Below are 26,381 nucleotides of genomic sequence, written 5' to 3'. Positions count from 1 at the left end.
TGACACAGTGTGACCTAAGGTGTGACGGGGTGGGGTGGGAGGGTGGCACAGGCAAGCCACAGAAGTTGTAAAAGGATATTTGACCTGGCTTAGTGAGCAGGGGAAGCCTCATGGGGGGGTGGCTCGTTCTGGGAGGGGGGCTATACTCAGAGCCCTAAAGGATGAGAGGGAATGAACCAGAGGACAGAAGCCAATTAGTGTGGAGGTACAGTTTGGGACGCCCTGGGGCAAGGACATCTCCCTCTAACAGTAAGGTGACTGTAAGGAGTGTAGAACATTGTCCATCAATGACTGACCAGGGGCCCAGGAAATAAAGTCACCAAGACTGACAGCCCATGAGTTAAGTTTTTGAAGTCACTACCTAATCCAACCAGTCGAGAAAAAAACATTGACTAGGTTTGGCTCAATCCCTTTTGTTAGGACAATGCTTCTGCAAATACACTAGAGGGTTCTTCCAGGATGTCCACTGCCCAAAGCTGTGGGGAACAAGAGGCAGAAATAATCTCTGGAACAGGAAAACAAGAACACGTGGCAGCCAGGCCCTGGGCGGTGTAGGTTCTGTTCCCAGGACAAGATGAACAAAGCTTAAGACCATTTTTCCTCCAAACCAGTCCACCTGCCTCTGCTCTCCCTGACACAGCATCTCAAACCACGAACCAACATGCTAACCCCTCTGCCTAAATCTCTCTGTGGCTCCCTATTGCCCTTGCACTAAATAAACACTCCCTCCTGACCAGGGCTGGATGTGGCTCCATGTGGCCCCAGCCTCAGCTTTGGCTCTGAAGATCTAGTTCCTTCAATCTCTTCCCATTGCTCCAGTGATTCCAGACTTTGATTGGATTCTGGACCCCAGTTGCCCCAGGACATTTGCACAGGCTTTACTCAAACTTTTCTCTCTCCACTTTGAAAACCAGTGGGTCTGATTAAACTTCTCACTTTATAGGTTATTTAGTTATGTGCCCAAAGTCACATGGCCTCTCTCAAGGGCACAGGTGGGGCCTGAACTTTCTGTATCACTCACTCCTGTGTAGTGTGACAGCATAGCCAGAGAGCTTGCTTGTGGATACTGGTCCGGCTACAGAACTGACATCCCAGTCACCTGATGGCAGGTGCTGGAGACTAGGCAGCAACTGTCAGTGACTGTAAATTATTTCCTTCTTCCTTCTCCAGCCTGTCTTGCTTCATTGGTGGTGCACTGGAAAGCACTCTGTGTGCGACCTCCTGCAGAGCCAGCCAACTGCCAGGTAAGACCACTTGGGGAAGCTGCCCCTCCTAGGAAAGGCCCCCTGAGGTGATCCTTTCTCCTCTGTGCTCTCATCCTTTGGCTTTGATTTGTGTGGCATGGGAGTTGGGGGGGGCTCATGGTTTGTGGAATGATCTAGAATGTGGCTTGTGGCCAGAAGCCTATCATGACAGCCAGGGGTCTCCCAAGTGTCAGGTGGATCAGGAGGGTCAGGCATGGGAAGTTCTGGTGGATTTGCCACAGCAGGTAGTGCTAGATGGCTGGCTCTCCCCGATCCAGCTCTGGGTTAGTAACCACAGGCGTGGCCCCTGACCCCCCTGCTCTTTCTTACAAACCCCAGATTCTCTCTGGCCCTGGCTCAGGCTGCATTCACTACCTTTTGTTTGGTTGATTCTGATTATTTATTTAGGTAAGACTGGAGTTTGAATTCAGGGTTTCACACTTGCAAAGCAGGCGCTCTACCACTTCAACCACACCTCCAGCCTATTTTGCTCTGCTTATTTTGGGGGTCTCATGAACTATTTGCTGAGGCTGGCCTCAAACCTTGACCCTCCTGATCTCAGCTTTTCAAGTAGCTAGGATTACAGACGTGAGCCACTGGCACCCAGCTGAGGGTTTATTTATTTTTATTTATCTATCTTTGAGTCAGGGCCTGTTATGTAGCCTAGGCTACCCTGGAACTTGCTATGTAACCCATGACCTTAAACTTTCCTTTTCTTTCTTTTTTGGCAGCACTGGGCTTTGAACTCAGGGCCTCACACTTGCTAAGCAGGGGCTCTACCACTTGCACCACTCTACCAGCCCTGTTTTGTGATGGATTTTTTTCAAGATAGGATCTCATGAACTAGTTGCCTGGGCTGCTGTGAACTGTGATCCTCCTGGGATTACAGGTGTGCGTCATTAGGTGCTCAAAGGTCTTGAACGCTCAAACTTTTAACCTTCCTGCCTTCACTTCCCAAGTGCTAGGATTTCAGGGGTGCTCTACCACATCCAGTTGACAGTTTCATTTCTATTTTGGTCTTGTTTTTCTCAACCTTTGATCTTTTTCTAGGGAAAACAGTGTGGTTGATGAGAGTGTGATTTGACCTCCCCTCTTCCACCTCTCCCAGTCTGCCCTCCTCGGGGTCACAGCCAAAGACTTCACTGTCACCTACGGGGGGTTGCCATAGACCCAGGACCACACACCATATTGAAGTCAACCCCGTAGCCCAAGAGCCCAGGGGAGGAGCAGCATGTGGCCTAAGGTCACTGTCCCTTCCACTTAGGTTGGCACTGCTGCCCCAAGGGCTTGTGGTCAATGTCTTTCCTGAAATGTTGCCATGAGCCCGGAATTCGGCAGCTTGCTTCCTTTTCTATCACTCAAGTCACTGTCAGGTGTCCCCCTCTGCACTTCGAGGTTTCCACCAGCTCTGCCCCATGGAGAGCGTGGGCACCGCAGGGTGAGGTCCCCATACCTCAGCTGTAGCAAAGTGGGGACCATCACCACATGGCAACCATGTGGGAAGGAGGGAGGGGGAGAGGAGCAAGATAAGAGAGAAAGATGACATTGCTATCAGCCATTCCTACCATCCATTGCCAGAAGCTTCTCAGCAGCCCAAACAGAAGGGCTGTTACCCATTAAGCAGTAGCTCCCTGTTTTCTCTTCCCTCCGCCCCCAGTCACCTCCAATCCACTTCCTGTCCCTGGATTCTCCTGTTTTGCACATTTCCTGTCAACAGAGTCACTCTGTGGCCTTTTCTGTCTGCTTCTCTCACTGAGCTGTAGCTGGGTGCTGCAGTTTGCATCTGTTTTTTTTTTTTTCCTTTTGGCAGGACTGGGGTTTGAACTCAGGGTTTCACACTTGCAAAGCAGGCACTCTGCCTCTTGAGTCATTCCTCCAGTCCATTTAACTCTGGTTATTTTGGAGATGGGGGTCTCGCAAACTATTTCCGTAGCTGGCCTTGAACCCTGATCCTCCTGATCTCAGCCTCCCAAGTAACTAGGATGACAGGTGTGAGCCACCAGTGCCTGGCTACAGTTTTGGATCCTAAAAGACCTAAAGGCCTATATCTTCCAGCCCTGCAGGTAGAACATGTAAGCCAGGCCACAGGTCAGTGAAACAACAGACAGCTTGAAGAAAACCTGTAGAACCAGACTCCCGTGTTCTTAGGACGCTCATAGAATTTGCCTGCAAAATGTCTGAGTGCACCCAGACGGAGGTGGTTGGACTCTAAAGACTGGTTGAACTGTACAGCTTAGCATTCAGGTAATTTCTTACCAAGGCATTGAAGGCTGATGAGCAAAAGGAATTAATTTGAATTTGTTAAAACAGCAGAAGTTGTTTGACTACTTAACTATCCAGAACTACCCTGCTGAAGCAGAAGTAAATCTTACTGAGAACTTTTTTTTTTTTTTTTTTTAATGAAATGTGACTATGTTGCCCAGGCAGGTCTTGAACTCCCAGACTCAGGGGCTCCTTGTGTCTCAGCATCCCAAGTAGCTGGGGCTCCAGACTCTCAATGCCCAGCTGGGTGATAACTCAAATCACAACCATTTCAGAAGGGGGCTCAGAAGTGACAAGATGGCCCACCGCCCTGGGAGGAAAGAGCAGGAATGACTTAGGGTATCCTAGGAATCAAAACAGCACCTGTACGGTCAGCTTTCTATTGCTGTGACAAAATACCTGGGAGGTTGGGCGCCAGTGATTCATATCTGTGATCCCAGCTACTCAGGAGGCAGATATCAGGAGGATCGAGGTTCAAAGCCAACCCAGGAAAATAGTTCCAGAGACCCTATCTCAAAAAAAATCCGTCACAAAAAAGGGCTGGAGGAGTAACTCAAGGTGAAGGCCCTGAGTTCAAAACCCCAGTACTGCAAACAAACAAACCACAGGTCTGGACTTCATGTCCCTAACAACTGGATGGCACTCCAAGCAGGAAGGCAGAGAGCCACTCAGAGGGCTCAGAGGTCGCTGAGAGCTGCCTTCCTCACCTCCATGGGCAGAGTCTAGTGGCTGGTCCTAAAGTCACTGGAGCCCCGCTATTGGAAAGGATTAAAGGTCACCCTTATGGACCCCTGAGCACCAGTGACCCCGCCTCTTAAAGGTCCCACACCACCTCCCGAGACCACCACCCTTGGGACCAAGCAGCCCACACACGAACCTTAGGGGACACAACAAGTCTGAACACAACAACCATGAAGGCAGGTTCAAACTAACCCAGCCCAACTGGGTGCACAAAAAGGGGTTGCCCTAAAAATGAGCCTGCAACTGGGGCTGGAGGCGTATGGCTTAGTGGTGAGTGCTCACCTGGCATACTGGAAGCCCTAGGTCCATCACCAGCACCACAAAAGAACAAGAAATAATAAGCCTACAATGAAGTATGAGAAACTCTGTCAGAAACTAAGCAGGTGTCCTGATGGGACCGACAGTTTGTAAAATTCAAGGCAGGACATTTGTGTCCATCTTTGCCTATGACTTGAAGACTTTCGTTGGACCAGACTCTTATCACAGAATGGGAACAAAAGAAATTAGCAGAAGGCTGGGCATGGTACTTCATACCTGTAATCCCAGCTATGTGGGAGGCAGAGATAGGAGGATCACAGACTGAGACCAGCCCCAGCAAAAACCACGGGACCCTATCAGAAAACTAACTAAAGCAAAAAGGGCTGGGGGTGTGGCTTGAGTGGCTCGTGCTGCCTAGCAAGCACAAAGCTGTGAGTTCAAACCCTACTGCCACCAAAAAAATAAAATCAGGAGCCACATGGTCCACTTTAGGCAGATTTCGACTAAACTAGTGATATCTTGGAACTATTTTGTTACAGGAAGAGAGAATATTTTATCATGAAGTGAATGACTCTTAAGATTCTGGAACCCCTAAATAAAACCTCGCTTCCCAGTCAAGATAGGGTCTCGAGAACTATTTGCCTGGACTGGCTTTGAATCACAATCCTCCTGATCTCTGCCTCCTGAGTAGCTGGGATTACAGTGTGAGCCACTGGTGTCCTGCAATCTGAATGATTTTTAATGAATGTGGTATTAATCCTTGCAGATAAGCATTGATCAAAGTAATTTGAAATAATTTTAAAAGACCCACAGGACTCTCCCAGCCTCAGTTTCCCCATCTGTAAAATGGATGACTCCAGTGTTGCAAGAAGCAGAAAGGTGAAAGGCTATGTCTTGGATTAGTGCCCCAGAGGTCTGGGATTGGACTTGGTGACTCCTGTGGGGACAGGAAGGATCTGGGAGTGGAGGGACACTGACCAGACAGACCTTGAGGCAACCAAAGGCCAGGCCCATCTGCTGGGCGGGTACCACTGTCCCCACTTCCTGCTCTGGTGGTTGCTTGGGCACTGTCCCCTGTGTCCCTGGGTCTCAAGTGTTATGTGCACCTGCTATACTCCAGGGTGTTCTGGTTTAGGAGAAAGAATCCTTCCCAGGCCCCAAGGTCCTTCCCCCAGTGTCTGCAGTTTGCCCTTTGCAAGAGGTCTCCCCCAAACTGAACCCCCCAACCTCCGTACCTCGTCCCATCTACCCCTTGAAAGTGGGTCCCTCCCTGTCCTTCAGCGTCTCAACCTCCAGGGGGAGGTCTTCACGTGGATGTGTCCAGGACAAACAGGGACCACCCTGGGCTCTGTGTCTCCCCCCACTCCTCCCCCAGGTGCCCCGGTCTCAGGCCTCCCCTGAGTTTGCCCTCCCACCTGTGCCCACCCCTTCTCCAGCCTCTGTTCCTCCCATAGGGCAGGGAAGAGGGTGTCCAGGGGCCGTGCCTGGGGCCCCAAGATCACCCAGCATGGGACCCAAGGGCCATTCTTTGAGTGTTTGTTGAATGAAACACAACATGAATATAAAATCAAGTTAAGGTGTGTGGTGCATCCATCTAGCATGCTGCCAGTTCTGGGCTCCACTCTCAGCACCAAAAAAAAAGTCAAGTTCAAGCAGCTAGCCCTAAGCTAATCCTGTGCTTTCCCACACACTGGTCAGGCTCTCTCTCATGTCCAGGCCTCTGCACTCACTGTTTCCTCACCCAGGAAAGCTGTGGGCAAGCTCCTATATAATCTTCAAAACCCGTTCCATTGTACCCCTCCCAGATAGAGCCCTAGATTCAAGCCTCGACTATGTCCACCTCTGTCTTCTCCTCAGCCTGGGGAAGCGTCTGGAAAAGGGTGGGGTCAAGGTGGGACCTGAGTCCTTGGGATCTATCCCATCTTCCCTGGAGACCCCTGCCCAAGTGTTGCCCCGGGGCTAGAAGGGGGTGAACACCGGGGCCCAGTGCCCTTGCTTGGAATTCCAGCTCTGCAGCTGGTAGCAGTCCTTCAGGGCTCATGAGCAGTCATAACTCGTGTGTCACATCACTGACATCTATGTTGCTATCTTCCTTCTGCTAGTCTTCCAGCTCCCCCAACTCATGGAGTCGTTCCCCAGGGCTAAGTCACCATGTCCTTGGCGCCACTCGCTCTCTGGAATGCTCGTGCAGCTGCTGTTGGCCGTGTGTTTCTTCTCCTACCTACGAGTGTCAAAAGACAGCCCTGCTCGGTCCCCTGGGACTCCCGCCACGACCTCTGTCCCCACGACTCCCAAAGTGTCAACAGGGCCAGCTTCCACCGTGGGGTCTCCTGCCCACCCACCCCTGCTGATCTTACTGTGGACATGGCCCTTCCACACCCCTGTGGCTCTGTCCCGCTGCTCTGAGATGTTGCCCGGTACAGCCGACTGCCAGCTGACCGCCAACCGCAGCCTGTACCCGCAGGCAGATGCGGTCATAGTGCACCACCGCGAGGTCAGCTCCTGGCCCAAGGCACAGCTGCCCCCCAACCTGCGGCCACCCGGCCAGCGCTGGGTGTGGTTCTCCATGGAGTCCCCCAGCCACTGCCAGCAGCTGCCCGCCATGGACGGCTACTTCAACCTCACCATGTCCTACCGCAGTGACTCGGACATCTTCACGCCCTATGGCTGGCTGGAGCTGGGGCCAGGCCTGCCCGTCGAGGCCCAGGTCAACCTCTCTGCCAAGACCGAGCTGGTGGCCTGGGTGGTGTCCAACTGGAGGGCCAACTCCGCCCGGGTGCAGTACTTCCAGAAGCTGCAAGCACACCTTCATGTGGACGTGTTCGGTGGCGGCCACAAGCCACTGCCGCGAGACACCATGCTGGAGCGGCTGACCCGGTACAAGTTCTACCTGGCCTTCGAGAACTCGGTGCACCCCGACTACATCACGGAGAAGCTCTGGAGGAACGCGCTGCAGGCCAGCGCCGTGCCCGTGGTGCTGGGGCCCAGCCGGCGCAACTACGAGCGCTTCCTGCCACCCGACGCCTTCATCCACGTCAATGACTTCCCGAGCCCCCGCCACCTGGCCCAGCACCTGCAGGCGCTGGACAGGGACCACGCCCGCTACCTGAGCTACTTTCGCTGGCGCCAGACGCTGCAGCCACACACCAGCAGCTGGGCCCTGGCCTTCTGCAAGGCCTGCAGGCGACTGCAGCAGGACCACAGGTACCAGACGGTGCCCAGCATCGCCTCCTGGTTCACGTGACACGGCCAGCCCCGGCTGTGCCTGCTGGAGTCTCACTTGCTAGAACTTCAGCTACCGGCGTCTCACCTGCTGGGCCCCCACCTTCTTGGGTCTCACCTGTTGGATCCTCACCTGCCAGGCTTCGCGCTGGGGTCTCCCCTGCTGGCTCGCATCTGCTTGGGTCTCTCCTGCTAAAGCCTCACCCATCGGGGACCTCGCCTACCAAGACACTGGGTCCGGGAAGTGGGCCCCGGGCCCACTGGGGGCGGGGCTGCTCACGTGTTAGTGACTCCCCTGCACTGTTACCTGCTCGGGGTTCGTGGAGATGGTGGCACCATTTTCCAGATGGCAATGCTGTACAAAAAGCCAATGTGTCCTCCTCATTCTAGAACAGCGGGCCTCACCCCAGGCCGACTCTACCCCCCTCCCTGGGGGGGTACTCAACCATGTCAAGTGACAGTATTTTTGGCTTTTTGTTCTGTTTTAGGAGAAGATTTATCAGGATGCTATTAAAAGGGGAGAAAATGGTGGCTAGCTAGGCACAGGAACATAATGCCCAGCGACATTCTTGGTTGTCACTACTGGGGGACAGAGGATTGAAGTCTTCTGGTGGCAGAGGCCAGAGGTGCTCTAATCCTGTGGTACACAGGACAGCGTCCACAGCCGAGCAGGGTCCAGCCCCAACCATCAGTAAGTGGGAAAACGCTGTATGGCCCTCAAGGTCAAGCCCCGAGGGCAGGGCTCTCTGGGGCTGGCTCCAGCAAGGTGTGGCTCCAGCAAGGTGTGGAGGCCAGGACTCAGACGAGGTGGGGAGAAGGATATAGGTCTGCCTGGAGGTCAAAGTGGGCAGGGCTGGGACTAGGGCCTTCCCTGCCTGGTGCACAGGGCACGGTGGGGCTTGGTGTGCCCGTCAAGCTGTTTGGGGCAGAATAGAGCAGGTCAGGGGTTCTAGGAAGGAGGGTGAGGAGCATGTGTGACAATCAGCACCAGCATAAGCACAGCTGTGCTCTGGTATCACTGTCAGTGTACAGTTGCTCTGGGCCTATCACTGGGTATGACTCTGTGTGCCTGTGGCACTCAAACGTGTGACTGAAGGAGTGCGTGACGCTGGGAATGGGCTTTTGTTACTTGTTTTTTGGAGACAGACAGGATCTTGCTATGCAGCCCAGGCTGGCCACCAACTCTGAATCCTCCTGGTCAGCCTCCCAAGTGCTGGGATTATAGATGTGCACCACACCCTCTATCAGTGTGTCCTTGAGTGTGAAATAGTGAGGGTGTCTCTCTGGGTGTGTGAGGCAGTCTACATTGATGGGCATAGGTTGCTATGTGATTGGGTGCAAGGCTGGGTCTCAGTGCGTGTGTTGGTGGGTGTGTCGGGGGCCTGTATGTGCAGCTGCGTTGTGACTCACTGCATGTCTGCCTGTCAGCGTAAGACTAGGGCTGGTGTGGCACAATGTGCCTGGTGGACCAGTTATGACCTTGAGGATGCCCTCTACAAGGGAGCAGTCTGACAGTGTAAGAACATGAGCCAAGCGGGTGCACTCCTATAATCTCAGCACAAGCAAGAGGATCTCAAGTTCAAGACCAGCCTGAGCTACCTAATAAGGCCCAAAAAGCAGAAGCAAACAAAGCGCTCTATGATCCTATCTGCTGAGTCCCTATGTGGGCGGGTCTCTGTGCGTGTGCGTGTGCGTGTGTGTGTGTGTGTGTGTGTGTACACATGCAGAGAACCCCAGCCCCAGGCCTGCAGGGGCGGTCTTGTTTACATTTCCAATTCTCCGGTGAGTTGCGCCAGCACCCTGTGGTTGGGGCGCTGGAACTGGGTGAGAGACAGGAGGCCCAGGTCCCCAGAGGCCTGGGTTGGTGCCCTTCTCACTCCCCCCCCGCCCCCCCACGTACACCAAGGCGCGGGAGTTTCCAGGGCCACACACCCAGGCTCGTGCCTTTGGCTGAGCATCCTCCATCTCTGAGGCTCCTGGATCAGCCAGAATGAGGAAACTAAGGCTCTGAACGGGCACCACTGGTGTTTCCGAAGCGTCTGGGGACTCCAGCCTCCCTGCCACCCCCAGGCTGAGTCAGCGCAAATACAAGCGGGAATCCACTGCCCCAAACCTCAGAGTCAAAAGCCTACGGGGGCGGGCGGGAACCCCAGCCAGCCCTGCCTTCTAGCAGACCACCCACGGCTGGGGCCTGGAGGCCCAGTCCTGCTCGGGGGCTCCGTGTGGAAGTCCTGCACGTCAGTAGGAGACACAGCTGCGGGGAAAAGACCGTGCTCTTGGGAGCCCCCAGCCTGGGACGCAGAAACTGTCCTCATCAGCGCAGAGGGGGCGGGAAGGGAAGTCAGGAAAACGGGGAAATAGCACCCTCAAGACCCCCAATCTGAAGGGCAGAAGGGGAGGGGTCCATGCCAGCTTGGGATCCTAGCCGACTTCCCCCACCCTCCTCAGCTCGTGGCACGCAGGCCCCTCCCCGCGCTCCGGGAACACAACACCCCGCGCCGGCGGGGCCTGCCAAGCATCAAGGTGACACCGCGGCGTATCCAAACACCGCGCAGAGCTTTTTCCGTCCTCGGCGGGGCTCGTCGTAAATCCCCCTTCGAGGCGCGGCCAGGGCTTTTAAGGGCCCAGGACCCAGGTCCCCAGGGACCCAGTTCTGACCCAGCAGGCGCCAGCTTGGGCCCTGGATGGGACTGGCGCCGGACCCAGACCTGTCCCCGCCGAGGTGGGCAGCGCACGGGCATTTTTAGCTGGCGAAAAGGGCTCGCGGCTTCGAGTTCACCCTGGTGGGGGTGGACCGGGCCGAAGGAGGGCCGTCGGTCGCGAGAGACCTGAGTCCACCTAAACCGGATGGGGACATGCCGGGGATGGAAAGGACGGTCCCCGCTGATACTGCCTCCGTTCACCCCTCTTTTCTTTATACTCCCCTGAACTGCACTCTTCGATTGTACTTTCCTATCAAAGCAAACGGAGTCCTTCCACCACCCAACAAGTGGAGCCCCCAATCGCCGCCCTCTTTCCGAGAGACAGGCAACCACATCCCCTCTGGAGCGTGAATCACCAGCCGGGCTCGAGTTCCCAGACTTTATCTCAATACAGTTATCGCGAGAGTATCGTGGCCTCGACGGCACCCTCTGCGCACGCGCAGTCTGTGGCCCGGCTGGCCAGGCAGAGAGGTGGACGCCGTCGGGGTGGGGAGCGTGGCCTCCGTCTGGCTGGGCCGGGTGAGGTAGGGTCACACGCAGGCGCACTCGCGCGCCGACAGCTCGTGCACGGTGTGGTAGCGACTGTGCACATCCAGGAAGGACACTTCGTCCTCGTATGCCGTCGGGCGGCAGCAGGGCTGCGCGCGCACTCGCTCCCGCCGCACGCGCCGCCGCTGGCGCAGGCGCCGCAGTCCCAGGTCGTAGACGCGCGCGGCCGCCTCGCACGCGCCTGCGCAATAGCGGAACAGCACCGTCTCGTCGGACGTGTAGCCCAGGCCCAGCTCGCTCACGCGCACCTCGAGCTCGCGCAGCCCGCAAGGCCGCGTCCCCGAACGCGCTCGCGCGCGCCGCCGCCGGGGTCCTGCCCGACGGCGCGGACCTGGGGCGCGGCCGGCCCAGGGCGTCAGATCGCGCAGCTCCACCGCGTCCGGGGCGCCCTGCAGCAGCGCACGGTCTGTGAGGGGAGAGAGGAGAGAAGGGGGTCAGTGGAGAGGGCGCCCTCCTCGGCTGCTCCCCTGCCGAAAAGATCTTGCTGGGACCCAGGACCTCCGGCTTCTCATCCCACTCCCAGATCGCCCATCCTGTTGCTGGGCTGCTCAGGCACCCTCTCTGGGCAGCACAGGGGCGGTGCATACTCAGACTCCCATGCTGACTCCCAGGGCTACCAGCGCTCCTCTCGAACCTGCCCTGTGTTTGGCTGCCTAGAACCTGCCACGCACCTTGAGTTGAGCTTTGAGGGGGGCCCTAAGTCACTTCCTCTGGTGCTCTCCCAACCCCCCCCCATGTCTCCTTCCCTCTGTCCACTCTCGCAATTCTATCTGCCCCATCCTTATGTTGCTCTGTGGGAGCGTCCTTTTACACTTTTGCTCAATGGGTGTGTATTGTGTGTCCCAAATCCTTGTCCCTGCCGGGACCCCACCTGTCTCCATCCCCTATGCCGGGTTGCCTCAAGACACTGGTACACCCTCTCTGGGTAGTGTTGGCAGGCTGTTTCCCATTTCCTCAGGCCTTGTCCTTTGGCTTCTGTCATATGTCTAACTCTTTGGGGCGCCCACCCAAAGGCCTCACATTCAGTCTGTGGATCCCTGACCTACTCACAAATGCTCTCCCTCCCGTCCTCTGTGCTGCACTGGGCAGTAGGTCTTGGATTCTCCAAAGAGCCAAACTGCAGTGCGTGAGCATCTCAGAACACTCAAGAGCTGCAGGTACTGAGGCCTACTGTGCGTGACGCCTGTGCGGGGATCATGCTCTGTGGGGTGGCGGCAGCTACTGTCAGGGCCACCCCCATGCTACAGGAAAGGATACCAGCATCCAAAAGGGTAAAGTTGTGCACAAGGCCACGCCACTAAAGCAGGACGCTGAGAGAGGGGCCCAAAGGACAGTCTTCCCACCCCCATCGTCCCCCCAAGTTTGGCCCAATCACAGCCCTCTTCTCCCAGTTACGAGGCAGTGCCCCTCAAGTCACACTCTCCCTGGCCCTGCCCAGCGCTCTGCAGCTCCAGGAGAGAAATGTAGACGTTGGAATGACAGGCAGAGCCCATGGTGGAAAAGCAAGCAGGGGACTCCCACCCGGAGCAGGTGGCCGCCACACTTGTGATTGGAAGAGGAAATCCTGAGTTGAGTCCTTGCCTGCCCCAAGGCTGGTGCACCTGGACGGTGAAAGAATGAGCCTTCTGGGAGGCCCCAGGAGGGGGACTGTCTGCTGTTGGGGCGGGGACGGGGTGGGGTGGGGGGGTGGCTGTTCCTGTTGGGGTCTCTGAAATCAGACAAACCGCAGGTTCTAGGTTTGGCTTTCTCTGCCACTTTCGCCCGTGTAAACTTCAGACAGGTTGGCGCTGCCAGGTTTCCCTGCCTGCTCAAAAAAACTTTTATTACCCCTGCCTTGGATGGGCTGAGAGGGCAGGAGATGGGGTCCCCCATTGCTTTCTTTAAGCCCGAGGGCGGGACGGGAGTGAGCACGCTACTTGCCCAGGGTCTGAAACACAGAGATGAGGCGCCCCCCGCCCCACCTTCCCAAGCTGTAAATGCCGCCCTCGGCCCATTAGCTCAGAGCCTGGCACTGTGACTTCGGGGGATCAGTGGCCACTCCCTTCCCCCAATAAGCTGGGCGGTGGGACAGGATGCAGGGCAGGCAGGCACCCGCCCATGGACCGAGACCCTCCCCATGCCTTAAATTCCACCACGTGTGCTTTGCGCCCTGGTTCCGGAGCGCCGCCTTTGGGGATCCCCGCCCCGGCTTCAGGGACCCGGTGTCCTAGGAGGGACTTCGCAGCTTGCAGGAGGGGAGCAGCTGTGTGTGTGTGTGGGGGGAAGTAGAGCTCACGCCCGAGGCCACCCTTGTCCATTGTGAGCACAAGAAAGGAGGATTGTGTGGGCCGGCAGGGCGGGCGGGAGCGGACGTGCCCGTGCCCGCACGGCACCGTAGGCGTCGCACACGCGCCCCAGATGCCCGCGCGGGTGGACGCGGGCGCGTGTACACGAGGTCAGGGCCCACGCACCGCTCCTATCAGACGGAACCTGCGACTCGACAGGCGCCAGAAGCGTGTGGGGAGTGCGTCAAGAGCGTGGCCCGGGGGTGGGCGCTCCCACGTCCTCTGCAGCGTCCTTTCCCACGTTTGTGTAGCCCGTCCTCTTTCCCTGCTGTCTCCTTCCCTCTCTCTCTCTCTAGACCCCTCTTCCAGTTTATAGGTCTCTCTCTGTCCAGGCCCCTCCTCCCCCACCCCCCCATACCTGTCCCTGTGCACCCGGGCAGGTCACAGTGGGATCCAGCCTCCCTCTCCCTACGTCCCCTGCTGCACTGCGGGGGCCGTCTGGGCCCAATGCCCACGTCTAATCTCCATCTGGCCCCCACGGCCCCTCAGGGCCAGAGCCTAATTCCCTGTGACAGCTAAACCCACGGAAGGACCCCAGTTCCCAGCAGCCACCCCACCCCCGCCAGACCCTTGGGGGGATTTGCACTCTCCCCACTCTCATCTTTTTAAAGCTCTCTGCGATCCCCCTCCAGCCCCCGCTGCCCGAAACCCCACTGTGTCAGGGTGTCTGCCCAATCCAGGCGTGGGGCTTACACTGGGCCAGGCGGGCGATCCGGGCGTCCAGGGTGCGCGGCGGGCGGCGCAGCGGGGCTAGCGCGGGTCCCAGGCGGTGGCTGAGCAGCAGACCCTCGCGACACATCCAGACGGACAGCACGGAGCTGCAGATCACCGAGACCAGGGCCGCCGCCTTCCAGCGCTGCATCCTCGGCCTGCGGGCACCGGATGGTCAGCCGCCCGCCCCGTCTGTCCCTCCAGCAACAAACGGGGTGCAGGGCGTTGGGCCAGGTGCTGCACACGTAGCGGGGCCCCTGACTTTGAACACCACTTGCTTCATGATCAATAACAACACAGAAATGATTCATCAAGGAACCATTGAACAAGGTTGGGAAGAACGCTGCCAAGGACTGGGTGGGCTCTGTGCCAGGGGTAACGGGGAGCCGCCCCAGCTGGGGGTCCCAGAGTGTTTTCCTGCGGAGCTGATGGTGGAGTCTGGACTTGAACAGCAGTAGGGGTTGGCATCTGAGAATGGGATTTCGGGCAGGGGCAGAGCCCGTGCAAAGGCCCTGAGGCTGGACAGAGCCTGGTGTATCCCGACCACAGCCAGAAAGCTGGAGTAGCAGCAACCCCGGGAGAAGGGGCCAAGTGCAAGAAGGAGGCAAGGGCGTTCCGGCAGGTGGCACTGTGGGACAAGAGCTGGCACTTAGGATACTCGGGAGGGGGGACCGGGCCATACTTGTGTCCTTAAGTGACTCCCTGCCTGTCTTTGAGCCTCAGTTTCCCCTAGAGACAGATGTCCTGCAGTGGGCAGCAATGGATCAACACTGAGTGCACCCCCAGGCCTTTTGCACAGGCCGGTCCCCGCCTGAAACTCTTCCTCCCTGCCTTCCCACTTCATTCCCCTTCAGCCTCAGCTTGGACAGCACCTCTTCCGAGAAGCCTTCCCTGATCGCCTCCCCAGTGTCGCCCTGACTCTGGCCGGAGCAGGGGGTCCCTGGGGGCTCCCACAACGCCAGCGGGCGTCCCCGTTAGGGCACGGGTTATTCGGTGCTGTGACTGCCTAGTGGCGTCGTGCTCTCTGCATACAGTAGGTGTTTAATAATCCGTGCGCTCTCTCCACGACCCCATCCGAGATGCTCCCCGCTTGCGGCCCCCAGCCCGCGTTTACATTCCCGGCCCGGCCGCCTGGTGTCGGCGGCGCGGAGCCTGGCGCACGGCCCGGTGTAAACATTTACCCGCCCGCCCGCCGCGCTGGGAGCGGCTGGACGCCATCAGCTCCAGGCCCGCTGAGCTCAGCCCCGGGGTCGCCGGCGCCCCGCGTGCGCACTGCGGGCGGCGCAGCGCAGGGCGCACGTCACGGAGCGATTTGCATCTCGTTTGCATGCGATTTGCATGGACTGGGCCCTGGAATTGAACTGCCTCCTCCCCCCTGCATCACCCACGTATAGCATCGCACACGTATTAAGCACTGGCTGTATACCAGGCCTGATGCTGAGTCCCTTTTACAGTTGAGGAAACTGAGGCACGAAACCGGTAGAGGCTTGCCACTATTAGCAGTACTTGTTATTCTTTATTAGTGTGTGTGCAGTACTGGGGATGAACCCAGGGCTCTCCGCATTGGAGGCCAGAGCTCGCTCAGCTCATTTGTACATAATAAGCACTTATTAGACACCTGCTGAATGAAGGAACAAGGTGGATCAGGTCCCACATCAGGGAGTCCATGGTGTCATGTCTGTGGAGAATTCAGGAAAGCCACCCTTGTTTATTAAGCACTGACTGTATAGGAAGGCCACAGATTTCGAGTGTCGTGTTGTCTTTTTTATTTTTTATTTTTGGTGGTGGCACTGGGGTTTGAACTCAGGGCCTCTACTTGCAAGTCAGGCGCTTTACCACTTGAACCACTCCGCCAGCCTGTGTCATTCCTTTTCCATCCTCTCAGTAACTCCATGTGCATCTACTCAGTCATCTAACATTTCTGAGCACCTAGGATGTGCCAGGCACCGAGGATGCTGTAGGAACCAAGACAGTTTGCAAGGACACACAAGAAAGAATCAAATGGTTCAGGGCAACAGGGTGACAGGGTGGTGAGAGAGATTAGAGTCACTGGGGGAGCCCTTCCTGAGGAGGAGACACTCGGGCTAAGTCCAAGAGTGAGAATTTGGCTACAAGAAAATCTGAAGGCAGGCATCCCAGGCAGAGGGCACAGCCTGTGCAAAGGCCCTGGGGCAGGACCGAGCCTGGCATGATGGGGAGCATCGAGGAGGCTGGTGTGGCTAGAGCAGCGAGTAAAGAGAGAGGGGGAGGAGAGTAGCAGGGAGAGGACTGGGCGGGTCAGGCAGCAAGCAGAAATCAGCCCTGGAATTTTTGGTGCCAAAATCCACCCCTGAACCAATTCTACAAATTTAACTACATGAAGTTATTTCGACCCCACTGGAGTCCTAAGTAGCAGAGAATATGCTTTTCCCCATTTTCTGGGTGGGAAACTGAGGCTTAGAGCATTAAAGTGACTTGCCCAAGGTCACACAGCCAGCATTTGAATGCTGGTGGTCTGGCAGGAGGAAGAACCCAGCCTGCACTCTGCTCACCCTCACACCCAAGTCTTGGAGCAGCGTGCCTTCATTTCCCCTAGGTTGCAGCAAGCCTTGAGCTCTGGTCATCTGGGTCTGCAGATGGCTTCACAGGGGACTGGGAGAATGAATAAGGAGCCAGCCCCAGAATGGCCTGGTCACACCAGGCCAGGTGGCCTTGGGGCTGTCGACCCCCCACCCTGAGCTCTGGGGGGTGGGGGACAGGCAAGCAGGGGTGAATGGCCACTGATAAGCATGGTTAACAATGGCTTTTCTGTCAGGGGGTCACCCAACTGGTTTGTCTCTGGCACAGACTCCACCCGAGGGGGGTGGCGCAGGGGGTGACACAGATGTGGCAGAGAGCCCCAGGAAGGAGACCATGTGTGCGTGATGTGTGTCCTGGAGTCTCCAGACCCACGGAGGGATCCTCCCTAGCATGGCGGCTCACACCTGCATGCACACTCCTGCACACCCCAGCCTTCTTTCCTCTTGCACTCTGTCCCCTCCCTCCCCCACCAGGCTCTGTCACAAACGCCACCTCACACACATACTCGCTCAAACAGCGTCACTTGCACACCCAGAGCTACTCTGCTTGCACACACAGCCATGGCCACCCTCACGTCCTTGGCATTTTCACCCTCGAGCCCCTGGGTGTTGTGTTTTCGTACACATCAAAACACCCTTGCACGTGGACACTGTCACAGTCACACATTTGGGAGTTTCCACACACACCCGTATCCATGTCACACATGTCCATTCTCACAGAGACACGCGCACACTGGGGCTCTGCACACTTGGGTGTGCTCACACACACGGGGGACCCCTGACCGCAATGGATGCGCTCACTCAAGGTGCAGGATCCCCATCATTTGCTCTCTGGTCCGGGGCTTGTCCAGTGACTCCTGCATCCCACCATGGTCATGCACCTAGGCTGCAGAGGTGGCGCACACAGTGAGTGTCAACGGTGATAGGGATGGAAGCTAGAGGCACAGAGATTCTGGAGGGAACAGCCTGCCCTGGCCACTGCTGCCTGCCTGGGATCACCCCTGCTGGAACTCAGGTGCCAGTTATGCTGCCAAGACAGGGCCTGATATCCCTTCTCTATCCTGGGGACGAGGTCCACAACCTGAAGAACTCTTGCCACCCAGAGAGGGGATGTCGTCATTCTCCAGGAGCCACAGCAGCCGGAATGCAACTAGGAGGACCAGGGTCAACTCCCACTTCTAGCTGAAGGCCACAGCACCCTCCATGCTGGGGCCAGAAGGGAGGAGAATATGAACTCAGAATGTCCAGCTAGTCCATGAGGCATCCGGGGCCTCAACCTTCCCACCATGCTTCCCAGGGGGCACCCACCACGCATGCCCAGTTTTGGGGGCAGTAACCTTTTGTTTGGCAGAACTTCTGGCCTTGGGGGAAGCAAGGCAGGGAGGAAGAAGAGGAGAGGACCTCTCTCTCTACCTAGTCCTCTCTTCTAATCTGGAGAAGACCCGGAATTGGAGCCTCTGCACTGAGCAGACGCCTATTGATCCTTCAGAGCCCTAGCTCTGCACTGTTCATGGGGTGCTCCCCCCCAACTCCTGTTATCCCGTGACTCAGTTTCCCCATATTCAGAGAAGAGCTCGACCTGGGAGCTTTGGGGGCTGCGGTGGCTGCCCACGGCCTAGCAAGCCAGGTGCAAAACTGAGCGGCTCCTGGAGGGTGAGTGGGGTGGGACAGATGTGTGAGTGAGCAAGGCCAAAAGTCTTGCAGGTGCAGCTCAGGGACTTGGACCGCTGAGATCAGATCAGGCTCTGCCTGGTCCTGGCTGAGAAACTTGGGAGGCAAGCCACGCTCCCCTCTCTGAGCCTCAGTTTCCCCATCTGTACAATGGTCTGCCCAAGACCCCCTCCCTTCTATGGAGGGCCACTGAACTCAGTGCGATCCTGCAGGGGGTAGAGGGAGGTCAGCAGCTAGGTGGGGTCTGTTTCCCCACCTGTGCTGATGCCCCAGTTGAGCCTGATAGGGAAACTGAGGACCCCGGAGGGTCGGGGGCTTCATCCGGGGCCTGGGCCCCCTCTCAAGGCAATGGTTCTGCAAAACAACAATCAAATTCCACAGCCCACAAAAACGCGCCCCCTCCCTCGGAGAGCCCCAGGGCCCGGCCCCACCCCACAAGGGGACGGGGAGGCTGGGGCAGCCAAGGAGCCGGCGATGCACATCTGGGGGCAAACCAGGAACATCTGGCGAGCACAGCTGGTTCCGATGCAGGGTCTGCAGGAGGGGGTGAGGGTGGGAGGCAGCCTGCGAGGTGGCGGTGTGTCAGGGACTAAGACACAGACGCCCCAGACAACCCTTCCTTCCTGCTTCTCTTCCTCCAACACAGACTGCGCACTGCCTAACTGCCAGAGCCGTCGCTGGGCCCTGCTACTCTGAGCATCGAGTCCCCATCCCCGACCCTGTCTGCAGGAGATCTGGGGCTGTGTTTGCCAGAGTGGAGCTGAGGGGTGGACACACAGGGAGAGTGGCTTCGGGGCAGGCCCGTGCTGGCAGGATGTGGACTATTTTATCTGCCTTTGGTAGACAGGAAAACTGAGACCCAGAGAAGGGAAGTGACTTGCTCACAGTAAGTGGCTAGACTGGGATGTGAACACTGGCTGAGCAAACTCCTGTACACCCCTCAAAACCTCAGTTTCAACACTCCCTCCGCCACCTTTGTAAACGTTGTAAGCGCCATATGGCCATAATAACAATATTAACACCCAGCACAATGGCTATTGTGCTAAGTGCCTTCCATTCATTTAATCCTTCCCATGGACCCTGAAAAATATGTCATTTTTACAAGCTTTTTTTTTCCTCCTGGGGAAACTGAGGCCCAGAGAAGTTAAATGATTGCTCAATGCCACACAACAAATGGTAACACCAGAGGTGGGCTCTCAGTGGCTTCCTGACCACTGCCTGGAAGCCTCCTAGCACTTGGTGGCAGGTGGCACTGAGGAAAAAAAGGAGAAACGAAGGAGGGTGTTAGGTTCTGCTGTGCAGTGGCCCAGAGAGGTAGGAAGCTTTCCCAGAGACACACAGCAGAGCAGAACCAGCAAGGAAAGGAACCACATACACAAAGCCCAGTGTGTCAGCCCAAGTTCTGTTCCCAAAATATCAACCCAACAAACATTTATTGAGTGTCTACTGTATGCCAGGGCCTGAGCCAGGGGACCAGGAACTCAGTGGTAACCAAGGCGATCCCAGACTCAGCTGTGGGAGAGACAGATAATAAAAATGAAATAAATGCAGTCATTTAGATATTGACAGAGCCACAGTGCAAACTAAGGTAAAATGCAAGTTACCAGGGGCCCCTTCTAGGTCCAGTGATTAGGGAGGGCTTCCCAGCAGAGGTGGTATTTGAGGAATGCGCAAAGATCTGGAGAGTGTTCAGGTACAAAGGCCTGGGGATAGGACCGTGCCTGGCTTTGGTGTCTACTGAGCCTAGAGTAAACAGAGCTGCCCCCAGCTCGGCACCTGGAGCCTTGCCTTCCGGCAGCCGCCACGCATACAGGTGAGAGCCTGGTGGGGCCAGGCTGCATCTGCTCCTCAGACACTGCAGCCCTGTGTAGTTTGGCCTGTAAAATTCCCACCTTGACCACAGGGAGGGGCCTGGCTGGGCCACGTGCCCGGCAGGAGGGCTCAGGCAGTATGACAGGATCAGCTTAATGAGGCCTGGCACTGAGCCGCTGGCTAGGGGCCTGGTGGGCAGCTCAGGAGCCCCGGGTCCTCCAGGAGTCATTTGGAGGACACCCCAGGATTCTGGCCATCTGACTGAACAGGAAACTGAGGCAGGGGTCAGGGAAGACTGGAACCCCCACACCCCAGCAGTTTCATCTTAAATCTCTCTCCAAATTCGAAATGGGCCTTGGGTCCTGGACACACTGGTACTGGGCGTGAATGGTGTCCTTTCTCTGTCACCCCATATAGGGAGTAGGAAGCACATTGCTGTGAGCTGGGGCCTCTGTCTGATTTCTCCCAGGCCTCACCTGAAGCCTGATTTAATTTGGATTAGAGGTCCAGTAGCTTTACCAGACTCTTTCAGATCATTCCTGCCAGAAAGGTCCCCACTCCTGGGTAGTCCCTACCAGGACCCCTCACAGCTGTAGGCCCCCTTGACAAGGCTGGTTTAGGAGCCTCCTGTCCTCCTGGCTCCACCCTCCCCAAGTAGCAGTTGTGGGCCCACCTTGCATTCACTCTTGTCCTCCCCCAGAGCTGGCACTCGCCTTACTGTTCAGGATCTTCACAGAGCATGAAGGAATTCCCCACCCTGTCCAGACTCAGTTTTCTCAGCTGTGATATGGGGCTCCTCTAAATGGGCCTGACTGGCGCTGATTACTTGCTCATTGGGCAGATCTGGAAGACCCCATCTGCCCCTCCACTTCCCCTTCTCACCTTTGAGGCCTGGACCCCCCCATCCCAACTCGGGGACCAGGGAACATGCCTCTGCACAGGATCCCACAGCCCTCTGCAAAGATGGCCAGGCCCAGTTATGCTGGATGCATTAAGGCCTTTATCCTCAATATGTGTTTCCCCAACTTGTTCTTCTTCTGGCATCCTTCCAGAACTGTCTCTCCTGCCACACTCACCAGGGTAACCCAAATATTCCAAAACTAGGCATACTTTCCTGCCTCCAGATCGTTTGTCAACTGGAATGCCCTTTCTTTTCCTACTTAGAAAACTCCTAATCAATCTTCCCAGTCCCAGCTTCAATGCCCCTCCTCCAGGAAGTCTTCTCTGACTTTCCTACCTTGAGGGAGAGCCCTTGCTCCTCTCTCTGAACCAGCTTTGTATCCCTGGGTTCAAGTCTGTCTCCCTTGGAGGGCCCTGACACTAGACAGCCAGACCATTATTGTCGGACAGATGTGTTGAAACAATCTCCTGCTTGTGTTTTTGTGTCTGGCTGCAGATTTCTGGTCCCTTCTGCCACATGCTCTTAGAAGCTCCTAACCTCTGCTCACAGCCTGAACTTGAGGCCAAAAAGCTAAGGGGCAGATGCGGCTGGCGGCAATTTGGACACTATGCCTGGTTGAAGAGGGGACGTCTGTTTTCTGAGCCAGCTCTTTGCATGGGCTGGGGGTGGAGCAGGCTCAGGAACTGGACCCTCAGAAGTCCTAGGATGAAAGGACGGGAAGGGGTGTCCACAGGGCCCCCAGGCACAGGGCCGGGGATGGGGAGGAGCTGGCAAGCCCTGCACTGACATCCGCCTAGGCTGGTCATGCCCCAGTGGGGCTTCCTCAGCCTGGGGCTCTAGGATACAAAGGGTATCATGGAGCACAGACTGATGTGGGACAGGGAGGAGGGAGGAAAACCAGGGGTCCAGCCTCAGCACCCCTCCCCCAAACTCCTGTCCCTATTTTCCAGCTCAGGGCTGGTGGCCCAACCTTGCAGACAATCAGAGGCCCAATGAGTAGGCTGGTGTCACTCAACATATGCTGTGATATCATTAACCCTGGCAGAGACCATTTCTCTCTCCAGTCCCACCCCAAATCTACCCACTGTCTGCAGCCCCCTTGGACCTAATGACTCCTAACCCACAAACCACCGCCAGGGATCATTTTGAGCAAGAGACAGCCTTGTATAAAAAGCAGGGAAGGCAGGCACAGCCTCGTACCCCTTCAAATCCGATCTTTGCCCTTAAGGGACCCCCTCCAAAGGCTTTCACGCCCTCTTGTGGCTGAACAGGCGGCTCCAGGAGCTGAGAGGGCCCGGCCCTTACCGGAGGACACCGTGTCCCCGGCGGCGGCGGCGGCGGCGGCGGCGCGCAGGGAACGCGGCTGGAACGCGCCACTGACAGATGTTTACTTCTGTGCGCAACTGGGCCGCGACGGCAGCCCCCGCCCCGGGTCTGCGGGATCCAGATGCCCCCCACGGCCCCTGTAAACCTCAAGGCAGAGGGGGCGTCTCAGAGGGCTGAGGAAAGGATTCGGGTGGCCCCGCTTGAGGCACCCATGCGGGGGCTAAGGAGGCAGCGCGCGCCCGCCCCGTCGGACAGGGCCACCCCCTGCCAGATAGTGGCTTGGAGAGGCACTAGAGTCGCCCTCCCCACCCCAGCGCTCGTCCACGCGCGGACCTGTCGCCCAACCCCACCCTCGGGAAGCTGCTAGTCTCCGAGGAGCCCCCGGCCGTGCACGAGGCTGTCCCCTTGCGCGGATCCCCTGTGGGCCCCCAGCCCAGCCCTGCTTACCTGCTCAGGGCGCTGGACAACCCGTCAGTGGCGGCCGCGCCTGCCGCCCGCGCCGGCCCCGGCCCCTGGCCCTACCGCCGCGCCCGCCATCCGGGCCGCCTGGGCCCGCGGCGCCCGGGGGGGCCCGGGCCGGAGGAGGCGGCCGCGGGGGGTGCGCGGCGCGGGCCGGCCCATGGGGCCCCCCCGGGCTCGCTAGCCGCGGGCTGCGGCCATCCCGGGCCGGCGGGGGCTGGGGCTGGGGGCGCCCTGGACGGCCGGCGGCTCGGAGGGCGCGGCGCGCGGGGCGCACGGACGGCGCGGGCGGCCTGGGCGCGCGGCGCGGGGCTCGGGGCGGCGGCGCGAGGAGCCCGGGCGCTCGGAGCGGCTCCACGGCGCGCTCTCCCGCCGCTCCCGCCGCGGACGGCTCGGTCGGCGGGGGCCGGGGGCGGGGCCGGGGGCGGGGCTGGGGGCGGTGGCTCAGGTTTCCCGGGCCCGGGAGCCGCCCCCGCCCCTCCCCGCCCCCGCCCCAGGGGCGCGCGAGGAGCGCAGGTGGCAGGGGCGCGGGAAGCTCCTTAGACCTTCACGTCCCCAGGCCCGGAGACCCCGACGGCGGCCCCTCGGGAAAGCCAGGCCCCCAAGACGCCCCCTCCCAAGAGTTCCCTCCTGTGATCTAAAAGCCACAGCTGTCTCGACGCCAGCACCACTGAGGATCTGGTCTGACTGCCACTAACCCAGTCCCGCCCTAGGACCCCAAAACAGCCCCTCAGAGGAAGCCACCAAAGCAACGGTCCCCCAAAACCAGCTATTTCCCATCCCCGTTCCGGGGATTCCTAAAGCTCCTCTCCAGTAAATCTGGAAACGCAAGACGCCCCTCACATACCCTGCCGACAAGTGCCCCCACCCCACTGAGGATTATAGGTGCGTCCACCAGTCCTGTCCCAGGTCCTTTCCAGGAAGCTGAAGCAGCCCCCTCCCGGGGGCTGAGACCCAAAGTTTTTCCCTAAGAGCACAGTACCCTAAAACTGACGTTACCCCTGTCCACAGCGCCCCCCATCCAGCAGCAGCTCCCCCAACTCTGGCTTCAGAGCCCTGCCGGGTATCCTTTTCCCACTCTCGGCTCCCGCGGGCGCCCCCTCCCGGGTACCAGGACTCGTGCTGCCCCGCTTCATCCCCACCCGCCCAGAACACAAACCCATCGCGCCCCCTCCCCGACGGCTCGCACTCCCAAAGCGCCCCCTAGAGACACTGGGCGGACTCGCGGGCTGGACGGGTGAGTGGGCGGGGCCGGAACTGCCATGGCCACACCCCCACCCGGCCTGGTTGCCAAGAAACACTACCTTAGGGCCCCGCCCCTAACTCCCTGCAGGCTCCTCCCCAGCCCCCGGCCACCCCTTGCAGTCTTGTGGCCTGCCGCTCTGGTTTCTCCCGCTTCCTGATTTCTCTGGGCCTCCTTTGATTTCTTAGCTCTGGCAGCGACCACTTACCTATATTCCAATGACTCCAGCATCCTAGGGGCTCCTTTGGAGGTTAGGCCTTCCTAGGACCACCCCCTGCGCCCCCACATCCCCAGTAAGGGGATATACTAGTACTCGTGCTAGTATTCTAGTGTGCACTGTGCTGGGGACACCAGATGCGGGCAGAGGCAATGAGGCGCAGGTGCGGGCGGGGTGCAGGAGTGATGTGCGTTTTGGGGCTGGGGGATGTGAAAGTGAGTGTGGGTCAGAGAAGCAGTGGCTCCACCGTGGGCTGTTCCCGATCCAGATGGAAAAGAACAGGGATCTGTGCTCTGGTGGCCTTAGGCTGCTACCTCCCTTCCTTGCCTCAGTCTCCCCATGAAGTACCGTCAATAGATCTGTATGACTGAAAGAGTGTAGGGTGTACCTGGCACATGGGGAGCGATGTCCAAACGCCTGCCTCTGCTGGTGTGACCAAATGTGCACTGTTAGGTTCTCACTCCCAGAGACCGGGCACGCCATGACCCGGAGACCACATCTGGTTACCATCCCAAGTCTTACTTCCAGTGAATTCCTCCCACCCACATCTCCATCTTCACGCACAGCCAGGCATGGTGAAGAGCATGGTGTCAGGTCACACAGGCAATGGTTACACACAGCAGGTCACCTCTATCCATGTGCTCACAAGTGGACACAAGTTGACATGCTACCAACCCCCAACCTGCATCTCACCCGGACTCACTCACACACACACAGAGCTCTCCCTTAGGCACACCAACACACACAATCACACGCTTATCCGTCCACTGGCCCACAGAGGAACTTCTTGGGTGTGCACACGCACACACGCACATGTGTGCCGGGCTGTCCAGGAGGCACAGTCCTTCTGGCACATCCAAGCTGGCCAGAGCCCACCCCCACCACCCCCACCCAGTCAGCCACCATTAACCTGTCACCAGAGGCCCCTCCACCACCTCTGCTCACCCCACACCGCCTGTTCCCCCACCCCACTGTGACTGGGGCCGTGGGGGCAGGGCAGGCAGACACATGGGGTGCAGGACACACACATGTGCCCACCATGTGGACGCTCATAAAATGGTTGCCTTGGCAACAGTGACTTGAAAGAGTTGGTTCTTCCTCTGGGATGGGGAGATCAAGGGGAGAGCCAAGATAGGGGGACAGGACGTGAGCAGAGGTGAGGACACAGAAGCCATATCTTCCCCATTCAAGGGACACACACACTGCCACAAACACCCACGAAGGGGACCTGGAACACTCAGGGACACAGAGATGCTGCCCTGCTGCAGGCCCAGTGCCACGTGGTCACACCAGAAACACAGGTTCCGTCTATCTCGATGCCCTCCCCAAGTCACCCACACACTGTGTCACCCCCTAGTCAGGCAGTGACAGACAAACGCCCTGTAGCACTTGCTGACTCACACCACAGCTGGGAACTGGGGCGCATGCAGACACACCTCTCCTTCCAGAACCCCTCCGCCCCCAGCTAGGCTGGGGCCCAGCCCTTCCAGAAACTCAGGGGACCCTCTGTGAAGGGTCACAGCTGTTTCAGAGGCAGTGTCTGAGCTGGCTGCCCTGGAGGCTGGGCACTGGGGTCTGGTACTGCATGCAGGAAACACGGCTATTTACAATACTTTATTTTTAAAACTCCCTTGTCCCAGACGTGGGCTGGGTAGGGCAGAGGTGGGTGTCGGGAGCTTTGAACCTCCCACACTGCCAGAGCAGCCCCTTAGTGGGATCTGGAGTCTTCCCAGAGCTCAGATGTGAGGAAACTGAGGCTCAGAGAGGCACAGCTCCCCTTCCATTACGTGACTCCTTTGATCCATTGGAGCCTGCTGGTGCCAGGGTCAAGGCGGAGGCAGGGGTGAGTCTGGGTAGGGGTGGATAGAACCCGGGCCCCCAAGCCTGCCTGCCTGCCTTCCCTGGTGTTTGCCTGGGAATTAGTTCCGCTCAGATGTCTCCTCAGGTTGCTCCTGGCAACAGCCACCCCCCAGCCTGCTCTGTGCCCACTTGGTGGTTGTGAAACCACAGGATCAGAGAGGTCAAGCCCCAGGCCCTAGGTCACACAGCAAGGAAAAGGCTCCAACGTTGGGATGGATGACATTAGAACACTCAGCCCCTGTCGTCCTCCCCCAGGGCTGGCCCCTGCCCTCTTCAGGAGGCCACTGCTCCCAAAGGGAGTGTTCCGTTCTCGGGTGGAGA

General features: G+C 58.0%; 2 protein-coding genes across 2 annotated transcripts; one reads left to right on the top strand and one right to left on the bottom strand.

The window, feature by feature from the left end:
• Positions 1–1,075: 1,075 nt before the first annotated feature.
• LOC109688205 (4-galactosyl-N-acetylglucosaminide 3-alpha-L-fucosyltransferase FUT5-like) lies at positions 1,076–8,055 on the top strand. Its single transcript, XM_020166500.2, has 2 exons — positions 1,076–1,244; positions 6,608–8,055. Exon 2 carries the CDS (start codon positions 6,628–6,630, stop codon positions 7,747–7,749), a length of 1,122 nt encoding a protein of 373 aa, XP_020022089.2. The 5' UTR covers positions 1,076–1,244; positions 6,608–6,627; the 3' UTR covers positions 7,750–8,055.
• A 2,739-nt stretch (positions 8,056–10,794) lies between these two features.
• Positions 10,795–22,822, bottom strand: Nrtn (neurturin). The gene is made up of 3 exons (XM_020166499.2): positions 22,729–22,822; positions 13,996–14,171; positions 10,795–11,384 (listed from the first exon to the last, which is right to left on the bottom strand). The coding sequence occupies exons 2-3, from the start codon at positions 14,162–14,164 to the stop codon at positions 10,960–10,962; spliced, it is 594 nt and encodes a 197-aa protein (XP_020022088.1). The 5' UTR covers positions 14,165–14,171; positions 22,729–22,822; the 3' UTR covers positions 10,795–10,959.
• Positions 22,823–26,381: the final 3,559 nt, after the last annotated feature.

Source organism: Castor canadensis, chromosome 14, assembly GCF_047511655.1.
Source record: "Castor canadensis chromosome 14, mCasCan1.hap1v2, whole genome shotgun sequence".
NCBI classification, from domain to species: Eukaryota; Metazoa; Chordata; class Mammalia; order Rodentia; family Castoridae; genus Castor; species Castor canadensis.
The sequence above is the reverse complement of the archived record's forward strand: the minus strand, read 5'-3'. Positions and strand labels throughout refer to the sequence as shown.